This window comes from Propithecus coquereli, unplaced genomic scaffold, assembly GCF_000956105.1.
Source record: "Propithecus coquereli isolate 6110/MARCELLA unplaced genomic scaffold, Pcoq_1.0 Scaffold67, whole genome shotgun sequence".
NCBI lineage: Eukaryota > Metazoa > Chordata > Mammalia > Primates > Indriidae > Propithecus > Propithecus coquereli.
The window spans coordinates 5,229,009-5,242,678 of NW_012152729.1; the positions used below are offsets into that span (position 1 = coordinate 5,229,009).

At 50.4% G+C, this 13,670-nt stretch overlaps 1 protein-coding gene across 1 annotated transcript in view; it reads right to left on the minus strand.

The window, feature by feature from the left end:
* Nucleotides 1-6,000: 6,000 nt before the first annotated feature.
* CDH5 (cadherin 5, type 2 (vascular endothelium)) overlaps nt 6,001-13,670 on the minus strand; it is a 30,916-nt gene continuing 23,246 nt past the window's right edge. Inside the window, exons 9-12 of the mRNA XM_012660618.1 lie at nt 12,762-12,886; nt 12,290-12,398; nt 10,018-10,263; nt 6,001-8,089 (exon numbers count right to left, since the gene is read on the minus strand). Coding sequence (XP_012516072.1) covers nt 7,572-8,089; nt 10,018-10,263; nt 12,290-12,398; nt 12,762-12,886 — 998 coding nt within the window. The 3' untranslated portion in view covers nt 6,001-7,571. The remainder of the gene's footprint in view (nt 8,090-10,017; nt 10,264-12,289; nt 12,399-12,761; nt 12,887-13,670) is intronic.

The following is a 13,670-nucleotide window of genomic DNA, read 5'->3' on the forward strand; positions in this document are numbered from 1 at the left end:
GAGATGTCTAATCTTCACGGAAGAACTGCATGTCTCTGGAGAGAACAATATCCATGATTGCTAAATAAATAAGCTACATTCATGGACAATTCAGCAAAACCAGGTTTGGTGGGAATGACTTCATTCTTACCAGGATGTTGCTGGCTGTGTAGAAGTCTTTTAAAAAAAAAAAAAAAAAAAAAAAAAGCACACTTTTTAAGATAATTTTAGACTTACAGAAAAATGACAAAAATAGTATAGAGAGTTAAATGTATACCCTTCACCCAGCTTCCCCTAATGCTCACAGCTTACATATCCACAGTACAATGGTCAAAACCAGGAAATTAACATCGGTACATTACTACTATTGTACCTTATGGACATTTCACCAGTTTTTCTCTAATATTCTTTTTCTGTTTCAGGATCTGATTCAGGATCCCATGTGGCTCATAGCTCTTGTGTCTCCTCAGACTCTTCCAATTCATGGCAGTTGCTCATCCTTGCCTTGCCCTCGTGACCTTGACTCCCCTTATGGGAACTGATCTTTTCCATAGGAGCTTTTTATTTGTTCCTGGTTGGTTTCCAGATGATTGAAGTTCCTGGAGGCCTTCTTGTAGGGTGCGTTCTAGATAAAGGCTGCTTTTCCTTTTCTCCTCTCTTCCTCCTGGCTTCTCTTGGGATTTTCTGGATCAAGAGTCAGTTAGAGAGCAAAGCTGTAGGAGGAGGTGTCTAGTGTTTCTTGACCTTGGGGGTTCCTCTGGCTGTCATAGTCAGAGTTCTCCATCGACTTCTAATTGCAATCAATGATGCAATTAGCCACACACGTCAACCTCGGAATGGACGCAAATTCCTTCCTGCTCCTCCTCCCCTGCACAGTTTTCTCCGGTTGTCCCCTTTGGTAACAATTAGGGGAGGCTCCAGGACTGGCAGGCCTGGTGTGCACACTTCCCTGGAGTCACGCAATCCGAGATCTCTGCCAGGCCTGCTGGGGGACGTGGGAAGTGGATTTGGGAAGGGGGACCGTGTGCTGAGCCTTACAGCCCTGATGCACTCACTGAAGGGTTTGTGTGGCCCCAGGAGATTAAGGAGAGGGGTCAGCTGTGGTAACAAAGGGTCAGTCAGCTCAGCCCCCACCACGTTCAGAGAGTCATTCTCCAATGATGAGCCTGGGCTTTTCTCAGGGATGTAGAGGAGCATGCTAGATCCCATTCCCATTAATTCATCCATTTGCCCAAATATTCATTCACCCATTGATTTGACCAGAGTAAGCCCTGGTTGGTTATTACTGTTGCTAGGTATGGGGACGTGGGGATGAATCCGATGCAGGGCCTGCCCTTAGGGTGCTCAGGGAGAAACCATAGATGATCTCAGCACCATGTGACGAGGGCTCTGTTGGAGGGATGTATTAAGTTCGTGGGAACAAGGGAGGCTGGTTGAAATCCTCAGTGGAGCAAGTCCTTCCAAAGGGCTGGTTTCTGTTTAACCCTTAGGGGAGAAAGCCTAATGGCCATTAATGAGGGAGGGGGTGTAACGAAGTGTGTCCAACTTCCCATCTCATCGTGGCTGGGATTTTAGTTGTTTCTCTGGATCCCCTTGGCCAAGAGGGGGTCCCTTCAGTTCACTGGGAGCTTAGGATTTTATTTTTATTTCTTATGTCCATAGGAGTACAAATGATTGTGTCCAATGGAATGCAGGTGATCTTTACCCTTTGAGTAGACCAGTTTTATATGTTTGTAAGTTCATTTCAGCATTCCTTACTGCCTATGTATGTGTGATTCTTTAAATAATCCTTGGAATGGGTTGTAACATCCTACTGGTTCCATCATGAACTAATGAATTGAATAAAATCTTTGACACATATTCTTTTTATATTTGTTATTAGTAAAGAGTATATGATTTTACCTTTAAAAATACTATCCTTTAACATTTTCTTCCTCTGTACCTCTCTCCCTCCCTTCTTTCCTGTTAACATTGAGAAATTACTATGTACCAGATTCAGTTCTATTCTCTTTTCAAGATTTATTTTCTTTGAATTTCACATAAACTCTTAGAGTAGGCATTCTAGTATTACCCTATTTTATTTACAGATGAAAAAACTGTGGGCTGGGGCCCGGCGTCGTGGCTCACGCCTGTAATCCTAGCACTCTGGGAGGCCTAGGCGGGCAGATTGTTTGAGCTCAGCAGTTTGAAACCAGCCTGAGCAAGAGCGAGACCCCATCTCTACTAAAAAAAAATAAAAAAAGAAATTAACTGGACAGCTAAAAATATATATATAAAAAAATATTAGCCAGGCATGGTGGCGCATGCCTGTAAGTCCCAGCTACTCGGGAGGCTGAGGCAGTAGGATCGCTTGAGCCCAGGAGTTTGAGGTTGCTGTGAGCTAGGCTGACGCCACGGCACTCTAGCCCGGGCAAAAAGAGTGAGACTCTGTCTCAAAAAAAAAAAAAAAGAAAAAACTGGCTCAGAGAGGTTAAGAAACATGGCTTTGCCTGTAAGTGGAGAGTGCTGAGTCACTCCCAGAACTGCCAACTTCCAGAGCTCGCACTCTGACCACTGGACCACCTGGCCTGGCACTGAGGGGTTTTCCAGGACACAGGGATTTTAGTATTAAAACCAGGAGAGTCCTGGGCAAACCAAGATGAGCTTGTCTACATAGCTCTACCCAGAGGGCCCAGAGAATGGACTCTGCCATGTTTGCCATCTTTGGATGACCTGTCTTGCTTCCCCGAAGTCCTGCCCAGTAGTACGTCACGGTGTTTCATTTCAGGGCTGTTGTCATCAGGTTCCCAGTGTTGTGTCTACCAATGCCCCAGATCACTTTTTATTCTTCCCTAGGCTCTGCAAAATGTCGGCTGCTTTATGGAGTGGCCCGGGCAGGGCTGTTCTAGCTCCTCCCCAGCACCCTGTGCCTGTAGGCCTCTCTGGCTCAGGCAGGAAAAGCCAAAGGTAGAGTTTTGTTTGCTTCCTTTAATGTGAAGATTCACTTCCTGCCCAGAGTCCCATTTGAAAACAAACCCCCTTTGCTCACAGCAGCTTCCTGTGTAACATCATCAAACATCCCCCCAGCAACCATTACACAGGAACATCGTAAGTTAACTGCTTCCTATGCCCTAGGCTACAAAGGCACATTGCAAAAGTCCCGTGAAGTTCCTCAGTGTTGATGTATATACAGATTTCCCAGACATCCCAGATAACTCCTGGCTGAACTGAGAGAAATTGGCCCCAGCTGTTTTGCTTATCCTTGGGAAAGAGGAATTCTGGGTTCTATGCACTGAGAATCCTATGGAGATCACCTGGCTGGAAAACCAGGTTTTCCTCATTCTATAGACTACAATTGCTCTGATAGGGAAAGTTCCTGGAAATCTGGGGTTAAAAAACTCCAAAGGCAAAGAAAGAAGTTTAGGCCTCACAGACCAAACTCAAAGAAATGCTTTCAGAAGTAAACAAACAATAAAGTTAATCAACTCTCCAACAGCAGATTCTTTGGTTTTAATAGTAATGACTTAAAGCAATGTAGTTAATTTTTAAAAGTCTGTTGCATTGACAGTGAACTCAAAACACTTCTTTTAAACAAAAACTGTCAATGTTTAAAAAAATGATATTTGGGGACAGATTTTGCTTATCAATTCAGTTTTTCAATTATAAGAAAGTGTTTACAAATTAATATTAAGATAACATTTTTTTCTGATTATAAAAATAATACATGCTGATTATAGATAACTTGGAAGACACAGAATAAAGAAGAAAAGAAACCTTATTCATAATCTCATAACCTGGAGAGGGATATCTACTAGAAAAAAATTAGGATCTGTCTGAACAATGCACTGGGCTCTGCTTTTTTGCTTGACCTTGAATTCAGCTCAAGATCATCATGTGACAACATGACTTTTAATGACTGTCTAGTAGTGTTTTATGGATCTGCCATAATTTCCTAACTAATCTTATTGTTGGACATTTGTTTCCAATTTTTTACCTGTAAATAATGCAGAATTTTTTTTTTTCTTTTTTGTGGCAGATACACGCTGTGCACGTCTCTTAGGCTAATCCCTAGAAGAGGTATTTCGGGGTGGTCGTGGTCTTGGTTTTGGTTGTGAGGATCAGATAGTCAACTTGTCATCCCGAGGACAGTAGGATTTAAGTTAAGGGGACGTCGTGGAACCAGGGCACTAGGGACTGCGGCTCTGTTTTTGGCCGGAAGTCAATCTTCCAGGGAGAAAGCAGGGCGGGGCAGAGCAGGAGGGCTGGGCGTGGACACTGAGGCAGGGGCCCCCTGGTGTAGGGAGGGATCTTGGGGTGCACCGTGACCTCACAAGCCCAAGGATCGGCTGCCAGAGCCATCGGCAACCCGTGAGTTGCGATTCCCGGTGTCAGCTGGGCTGCTGGAGGCCGCAGGTACCCCATCCCGTCGGGAGTGGGGGCAAGGTCCCTGCCTCTCTCTTCCTTATCAGAGCCTGGCGCGAAGGAGGAGCGGAGCGGGAGCCCAGGCAGGTTGTGGGGCCTGATGGGCCGCCACCTCTGTCATCCAGGTTGTCTGTCAAGTTCCAGGCCCCCCGGAGCCTGCGGTCTAGTCTGGATGTCCGGAGCGCAGCTCGGGATGCCGGCCAGGGCTGAGCATTTGTTGACACAGCGCGCCCCCTCGCGGTCATTTCTCCTCGACTAGCGCAATCGGCGCGGACGGTGCTTCCTGGAGGTCCTGGAGGCCCAGCCTCCAGCCCCCAGGTCTCAGGAAGTCTCCTGCAGATCCGCATTCTCCTGGGACCTAGGAGGCGGGGTCTAGCCCCAACTCTGTCCCTAACTTGCTGTGTGGCTCTGGCCACATCTCACCCCTCTCTGGGTCTCACCTGGGTCATCTGTGAAATGAAGAAAGTCATGCCCACCGCATAGGTTTGGCCTGGGGGAGGGGAAGAGCTCTGAGCCTCTGCTTCTCTTGACCACTGTGGCTGGGCTTGGGACCCTGGCTTGGCTGGAGCAGGCGTGTGCACTGTGGTCAGCAGATTCCAGGGGGGAACAGGGTTTGTGCCCTACCTTGGTGTCTGCTAATATCTCCAAACTCAGAGGCAGGCCTCTCCTCTCACCTTAGGGTAAAACAGGAGCCAAACAGAGGAGGTGGCCAGGGTGGCCGGGAGCTTGGAGCCAGGCCCCACCTGAGGGCTGGAGGGACAGGGAATATCTTATCTGGAGGTGACTCGGGCCCTGGGCGGCATCCTGGAGAAGGAAGGAGTAGACAGATCTCCTGGGCTCCAGGCACTGGATAAGTGTGAATTCAGGGAGCAGGCAGTTTAGACAGGTGGGAAAACTGAGCTCAAAAGCCAGCCTGAAGGGGTGACATTAGCAGGAATGGCAGAGTAAGGAGCTCCTCTCGCCCATGAAAGCAATGAGAATACTGACAAAAATTGTCAAAATCAACCTTTCAGAATTCAGGACATTAACTAAAAACTTGCAACAGTCCAGGGAATGTCTGTTCAAGAAAAACAGCTAAATTTTGGTAAGAACAGCAAGCTTTGTGGTGTTTTAACTTCTCCCTTTCTCCCCAGCCCTGTGGTACCCTGAAACCTAATGGCTCTATGACCACAGTGAAAACCAGCAGTCTAGCAACCACTGGAAGGGACAGAGCAGAGTTGGGGCTCCTCCAAAGCCCAGTTCCCAGATAACTGTCATTATTTGACTGGTTTGCTGGTCCCCTGGAAGACTCTACTTACACGGCTGTATTTGTTTGACCCGACTTGGAGCTCATGCACAGACTTTTCCCTGGGGGCATTTGTTGAGAACAATCAGTGGCAATTGTTTAACACTGCAGCTGCCCGAATACAGTGATAACAGCTGGGGCCAATGAGAAACTGACTAAACATTTTAAAAGGAATGAGCTGTCCACAGAGGGCTTTGAAAAGCTTTGGCTAGGAAAGCTTTTTCCCTAGGTATCTACAAATGTCCCCTTGTCCTCTAGGATCCTCTGATGACAGTGGTGGCCTGTGTGTGTGACATGAGTGCTCTCAGTTCTAGAATTAGAAGAATTTCAAAATTTTTCTTTATTTAGGTATAAAAAAATACAATATGTCTCATGCACCAGTGTGACCATTATACAGTCATTATCTGTAGACCAATTACTACAATGATAGGAAATAGAAGATTATAGGAATTGTTTATCCAACTAAAATAACCTGAATTAAAATTGTTAACCTAAATAGCAACCTGCTTATTACGCAAAAACCCTAATTCTATATGTTTGTGAGATCTAGAAACTTAAGTGCTATTAGTGAAAAAAAAATCATTATGAAAAACTAGTTACTGGTTAAAAAAAAAAAGATCAGTGTTATCTACAATCTCCTGCAGTGGGAGGGGCCTTTCCCAGAGTGGGAACGTTGGTCTATAATGAAGGGTGAGCAGGAGACTTTGCCTCCTTCCCTGCCCCTCTCTGCTGGTTGATGCCGCTTCCCCAAGGCGTGTTGCAGTGGAATGTTTCATTTGTGGCTGAAAGCGGGAGATGCACGGATGACCACAGAGCTTGGGCAGGGCAGGGGCTTTGCCTTTTTCAAAAGATGTGCCTGAGGGTCAGTTCCCTGAGATGTGGCAACAAGGTGTGAAGGCCAGGTAAGGCTCCCTCATGCAGCCATGTTTGGGTTTGGACAGTGGCCAGACCGGCTGAGGGCCACACCATGGGCGCCTCTAAGTCAAGACATAAAGGGTAGGCAGAGACAAGAAAGAGCATGAATGAGTGACCGGGTGAGGCAGAGGTGGGGAGAGGTCTTCTGCTCTAGGAACATCTGAGCCCCTCACAGGCAAAACCGGAGGGGTATTGAAGAGTCTCAAATCAGGGTCTCAGCTACTCCAGGCCTTCACCCAATGCTCTTCACATTTGACCTCCACCGACCCTCCAGGATGAGTTCACAGTTGCTTCAAAGTTCAACAAGCCATTTCCCTGAATTTGGTTGAATGGTTCAACACTCAGTATAGCACAGTCACTGGCGGGGCAGGCCAGTGCGGTCACCTCAGGACCCAAGGTCAGGAGCTGCCATGTGGCCCCTTCCTCCCTCTTGACAGGCCTGGGGAGGGGCCGGGGAGTGGTGGGTATTGCGAGGGTGTGAGGGAGTCGGAGCAGGGCCGGGACTCTTAAGAGCAGGACTGGTGGGCGGATGCAGTCTCCCTGGGGACTGGGTGGCAGAGTCTGGCCCCACAGGTCATGCCTCCAGGCAGATAGGCACCAGGACCTCACCAGCCCCAGCAGGTGGTTCAGGGACATCAGGGGAAGACCCCCCAGCAGTTGAACACAGGCTGATCTGCAACCTTGCTGAGCCGGAGAAAGTCTTTGAGTTAGACCGTGTTTTGGGGGTGACAGGGTTACGTGGATGTCTGAGCCCAGACAGAACACTAGCCTGGATTTTCCAGCATTCGGGGGTAGCCAGCGCTGAAATATGTTCCTGATATTTCAGGGACCTGGAGTGTGCTATCCCGGGGATGGTGAGGTCTGTGGCACCCACGAGGAAGGGGTGCTGGGCTGTGGAGTCAGTGCCACTTTTGGAGGGCTCGGTGCCTGGTGTCTGACTGGCCTGGGCTGCAGGGGGTTTGGGCCCCCAGGCCCAGAGAGCCACGGCCCCCTAGTACACCAGCTCCTCCCGGGGGTCTGATCCATACAGCTCGGCCAGCATCTTGAACCTGGGTCCCCAGTCGTTGAGGAAGTCGTAATCGATGTCGGAGTCGGACGAATCGGTGCCGAGCGAGCTGAGGGACTCGGCGATGGACTCGGAGCCTTCGTAGCCGTAGATGTGCAGCGTGTCGTAGGGGGGCCCGCCGCCGTCGTGGTCCGCCTCGTCCTTCTTCACCTCGATCATGGCTGCCATCTCCCCGGGCCCGCCGTGCGCCCCGGGCGCGTGCCGCGGCGGCTTCTGCACCTGGGCGTAGAGGGGCGGCCGGGCGTCCAGTGCGGGCCGCGGGGGCTTGGTCCCGCCTCGGCGCACCGAGTTGAGCACCGACACGTCGTAGCTGGTGGTGTCCATCTCCCCGCCGCCCTCCTCGTCGTAGGTGACCAGCTGCTCGTGGATCTCGGGCACGCTCCTGCCGTGGGCGCGGGCCTGCTTCCGGAGCCGCCGCCGCAGGAAGATGAGCAGAGCGATCACTGCGCAGGAGAGCAAGAGGGACACGTGTCAGACCAGGCTCTCCCGCCCCCTCCGCCCCCTACTCACTTGCTCCCTCCCGTCCTCCCTGGAAATTCCTGGGCCAGCTCAGTCTCCCCGGACACCTCCTTGACAAGGATGACACAGAAGGTTTGGTTTGGTCCAGACCTTGGTGGGTCCACCTCCATCCCATGGGACAGAGCCGCGGGGACACTCTTGGTCCTGACTGGCCGTCATCAACACTGGTGGGGATGGGGAGAGGGACAGAGTGGGGCTCCCTCAAGTTCATCCTCTTCTGCCAGTCTCACCCATTTCCTGCATCCTCATTTCCTCCCTCCTCACGCCACTGGGGCGCACCCTTCCTCGCCATCTCCCAAAGGCCAGGCCGCTGGAGCTGGGGTGGACATGGGGAGAGGGATGGACTTGGAGTTTGGAGTGCAAAGATTCTGCGCTGTTACTGTGTGGCTGATGAAGATGACGATGATGATGGATATGGGGCTGGTGATGCGATACCCATTGCGGCAGCCGCAGCCACTGTCTTGGGCACCTACTGCAATCATGCCGGGCACACTCTCGTGTTCTCTCACTCAGTGTAGATACTACTATCCCTGGTACACAGTTAAGCAAACTGAGCTCAGACAGGTCAAGTGACTTGCCCGGAGTCCCCTGGGCAGGCAGTGGTGCAGGTGTTGGCCCTGCTCCAGTCTCTGAGGGGTGCGGCTGTGTGAGGGTCTCAGATTCCTGGGGGGCAGTTGACCGTGTGGTGCACAGAGCTCCCAGGCTCTGTACTTCCAGCTTCATGTTACTTAACAAACTGTTACCTACATAAGTAAAGCTGGATGTGCAGGGAGACTACGCCCCCCCCAGCCTCAGTTTCCTTGTCTGTAAAATGGGAAATGATGACTTTTCTGCTCTGTTTATATTTGGGAAGGTGCTTATGAGGCTAAATGCAATTCTGTGTGTGGGAGTGCCATCTTCATCATTATTATTAATTCTCATTAAACAAGGGGTCAGGGTCTGGTCTCTCTGTCAGAAGAGGGGCATACCCAGGGGACCTCTCTGGGCCTCATCAGTATAGGCACAGGGCGGTCTCTAATCACCCGAGGACTTCCTCTGGCCAGATGGCTCCTGCCCCATTGTGTAGGGTGAAGAGTGGGATAATTTTACATCTCTGGGAGGAGCCCTCAAATGTCAACTGATGGGAGTTGGTGCAGAAGCACCGGTTCCTCTCCCCAGCAGGAGACACTGGGCTGTAGCTCCGCAAAGCTGCAGTTACTCCTGGTGGGAGATTTCCTGATAAGTCCCCTGCATTGGCTGCCTCTTTCCTGGCTTCACTCCCCTCTTCCTTAGGAGGGTCCCAGGGAAATAAATCAGCTCCCACAGAAGCCACTTGGCCCAAATCCTTGTCCCAGGGCTGCTTCCTGGGGAATCCAAACTAAGGCAAGGCCTAAAGTGCGAAAATTTCTAAGGCTCAAACAAGAAAAAAAAATCTATCAGGGCTGGAGGAATGCTATAAAAGGAAAGAAAGCACGTGGAGACAATCTAAACGAGAAGTTTTTAAACTTTCCATTTTAGAACTGGATCCTTTTTCAAAAATAGGTTTTATGTAAATACATGCCCAGAACAATGCCTGGCACACAGTAAGTGCTCAAAATATCTAAGTGGAATGAGTGACTGTTATACATACGTTATTTTAAAGTGGAGACGGCCTGACGAGTCGGGGCGGGGTCTTGAGCCCCGCCCTAAGCCCCGCCCCCTCATCCTCCCCTCCACACCTGGAGGCACCCAGGTGGGCGGAGCTCAGAGGCCCCAGCCGTGCCCGAGCCCAGGGTGCGCTGCAGGCTGGAGGCAGGCTTGGGCCTGGATCCCTGGCCTCTGCTCCTCCCCGGAAGCCCCCGCAGTGTCACCCCCTGCCCTGCCCGGCACTGACCTGTGACGGTGAGGATGCACAGGAAGATGGCCACCAGTGCCTGGATGCTGACGCCCACCTGGGGGGCCATCTCCTCACAGAAGGTGAACTCGCCGCGCTCGTTGCACTTGCACACGGCCACGGTCAGCGTGCTGGTGCCTGTGAGGCTCGGCCTCCCATTGTCTGAGATGACCACGGGCAGGAAGTGGACCTTGGCACGCTCCCGATCAAATTGCCCGTACTTGACCGTGATGTTGGCCGTGTTATCTGGAAACACCAAGGCCGTGGAATCAGGCTTTGCCAGGAGTGCCCACCACTGTTGGCCACACGGATGGAGAACCTGCCTCCTCCAGGGAGCCCTCCCTGACTGCGCCAGAGCTGCTTCTCTGCCCTGTGCACCCGCTGCCTCTTGTTTCAGCCGTTTGAGTGCAGGCCTGCTCCTCCACAGAAGAGATATTTGGGGCAGCTGTTTTGACCCAGCCTCCAAGAATGCCTTGGCCAGAAGGTAAAATCCTTGCTTTCTGTGTCAGTGTGCGACTGATATGCCTAACCCCTTCCTCTTCCCTAACCTTACTCCAACAACTGGGTTTTCGCTTTTTGGTCAATGAATTAATGTGTTGTTTCAAGCTTTGACAAGCAATTGGGAAAAATAAGAAAGTCTTTTAGCATTAGGCTAACTTCTAAAGCTGTTTCTGCTATTTCTGAAAATCCATTGTTATAAAGGAGGTTTGGAACAGTAAAAATGACACACAGGCTCCCTGGGGCACAGAGAGAATAATGACATATGTAACTGAGCGTTTCCTGGCTGGTTTGGGACTGGGAAGGTGCTCAGGTCCCGATATTGGCTCATCCTCCCAGCTCCAGTCAGTGGTTTCTCTGCATAAGAATTCCCCAGGGAGCTTTGTAAACATTCTGATTTCCAGACACCTCCCTTTCCCTCACACACACACACATTAATATTTCTGATTCCCTGGTTCTGGACAGAGGTCAGATAATCTGCCTTTTGTGGGCTCCTGGGAGGATGCCAATGGTCAGAGGAGGATCCGGGGACTCCCTGCCCCGGGACTTACTGAGCTCCGGGGCGTCAGCACACTCAGGAAGCCAGTGGCAAAGCTAATAATGCCCTCTTTTAGATTCCAAATGAAAGCCAATTGCATTTCATTATTCAGAATTACGTTTCAGTATTAAGTCTATTGTAACGGAAAATAAACGACTTGCCATTGACACTTTACGGGAGACATGAGCAATTTGGATGTGCAGGACACTCACGACATAAGTGAGTCTGAGACCAACGGGGTGGCCTCCTGCTTGCATGTGGGTGTCTTCCGGCGGGGGGCACTGAAGCTTCCCACCCCATTGCAGACCCTAAGGGGGGACTGAGGGGGACATTAGGCATGGGGTGACGTATTTTTACCACATTATTTGCTCCTAAAGACAGCTGGATGTTGGACGGTCTGTCATTGACGGTGGACACATCAGGGCCACCTTCCCCATCCCACAGGACACTCCTCAAGGACAGGTCTGTGGCTGATCCCCTGGGTCTGCCCCCCACTCTCAGGGACCCCACTCCCAGCCTTCCTCAAAGGTGGCAAGGGGCCTGCTTCAACACAGGGCTCTCCCTCAACCGCAGTCTTGCCAGTCAGAGACAGGCAGGGATGCCGTGCCGTGCAGGCTGAAGGATCACTCTCTTTAGACCCAGGGGGAATTTTCTCTATTTTTCTGCGGAAGTTGCAGAGGCCATGGAAGCACGTCTGCTTTGGGCTGGAATGGCGTTAACTTGGCATCATCACCCCAGTCAGCACATACTCGTCAGAAGCGCCACTGATGACATCTCGGGGCCTGTCTGGGGGTCAGTAGTCATTGCAGCTAAATTAAAGCAAAGCTTCCTGTGTCCTTGGGATTTAGGATGTCACGTTGCCAGTTTTGACTCTTTGGGAGTGATCTCAAAATTCCACGTCATAAAGCAATTTGCAGTTTTGCTGAGGCACAGAGATCCCAGCGTGGGAAGGGGTCCTCGTCTGCACCCCTGCATCTGTTCTGTGCTCCTCGCTGACCTGAGCGCTCACGGGGGAGCGGCAGGCCGCGCCGACTTGGCAGTTTGGCCGGGGCGGCTCTGACCGTTGCTCAGACTACAATGCGGGTGGCAGGGGTTGTACCAAGTATCCTGCAACTTGAAAACCCCAGTGTGGGCCCGCCCCCAATGTGTTGGCTTGGTCCTTGACCCTGGTGCTTCCAGACTCAAACAACCTCCCCCCGACCCTGCTAAGAGCCAACTGACTGCTTCGATGCGCACCGTGATTATCCGTGAGGGTGAAGTTGCTATCCTCAGTGCTCAGCGCAAATTTGAACTTCACGTTTTGTGGCGTTACGTCCTTGTCGATTGCGGAGATCTGCAGGACCAGCTGGAAGGTGGAAGATGGGGGAAGGTCAGTGGATGTTCCAGTGGCCTGAGGTTCAGTGATGGAGACTTTAGGTTTAGACGTGACCATGGCTGCCTCTGACCTGCAACACTAACCTCTTGAGGTCTTCATAAAGCCACTCTTTCTATCCCCACTCCCCACCCCCCACTGTTAATCTATCCTCCAGACATTTTCTCCAAGCCTCAGTTTCTCTGTCTGCAAAATGGAAATAATGTTGCTTATCCTCGGGCTGTTTACAGGTTACATTAAGCTCAGAGGAACTCCAGCTGGCTGTGGGTGGGTAGTTCTGCCCCTCATGTGCCCCAGGGTGGCGCCGCCTCACTCTCCCAGCTGAGCCAGACTCACCTTGCCCTGGGCGGCGTTCTCACACACTTTGGGCTCATAGGGCTGGGCAAACTCAGGGGCATTGTCATTCTCATCCAGAACTTCAATGTGGACTTGCACGATGGATTCTTTGCCTGTGGGGGTCCCTGCAAGGAAGAGGACTTGTCACCACAGTGGGCTCAGCTGATGTTGGCAGCGGGTGTTGGGAGGTGTGTGGATAGGTAGTCCAGGAGGGCTGCCTGGAGGCCACGTTTGCTGGAAGAGGCTATAGAAGAGAGGCCATGGATGGTGTTCTGGGTGAAGGGAGTGTGTAGGGAGGAGGGGTAAATCTTCATACATAAGCAGGTTTATGAACTATTACTTACTTGTAAGAATCAAAAAGGTAAACAACCTAAGAGCACTCAAAAATTTAATCCAATCAATCCCCCCAAACCAATAATTTAATCAAATAGCTGAATTAATTTAAATAACTGCGATTTATGTAATTAAATACATAAAATTAATTAATTACAAAAGGATTAAAAGGGTAAATGACCTAGTGAGACTGGGTTAATAAACTAGGCCGCTAGAAAAGAACAGAATGTGGCCATGGACAATGCCCATGTAAATTACATTTTAAAAACGTAATTAAAAAAATATTAATACCATGAGAAAATGGTTCTGGAATGAGGTTCAGTAAAAACACAGGGTATGATATTTTATACAAATATTGTGATCTCATTTATATAAAAATATGTACAGAGAAAGGACCAGAGAAAATACACTAATGTGCTAACAGTAATTGTCGCTCCATGGTGGCATGGGAGGGGCATTATTTTCTTCTCCTTTTCTGTATTTTCTATATTAAAAAAATTTAAATTGGCCGGGCGCGGTGGCTCACGCCTGTAATCCTAGCACTCTGGGAGGCCGAGGCGGGTGGATTGTTTGAGC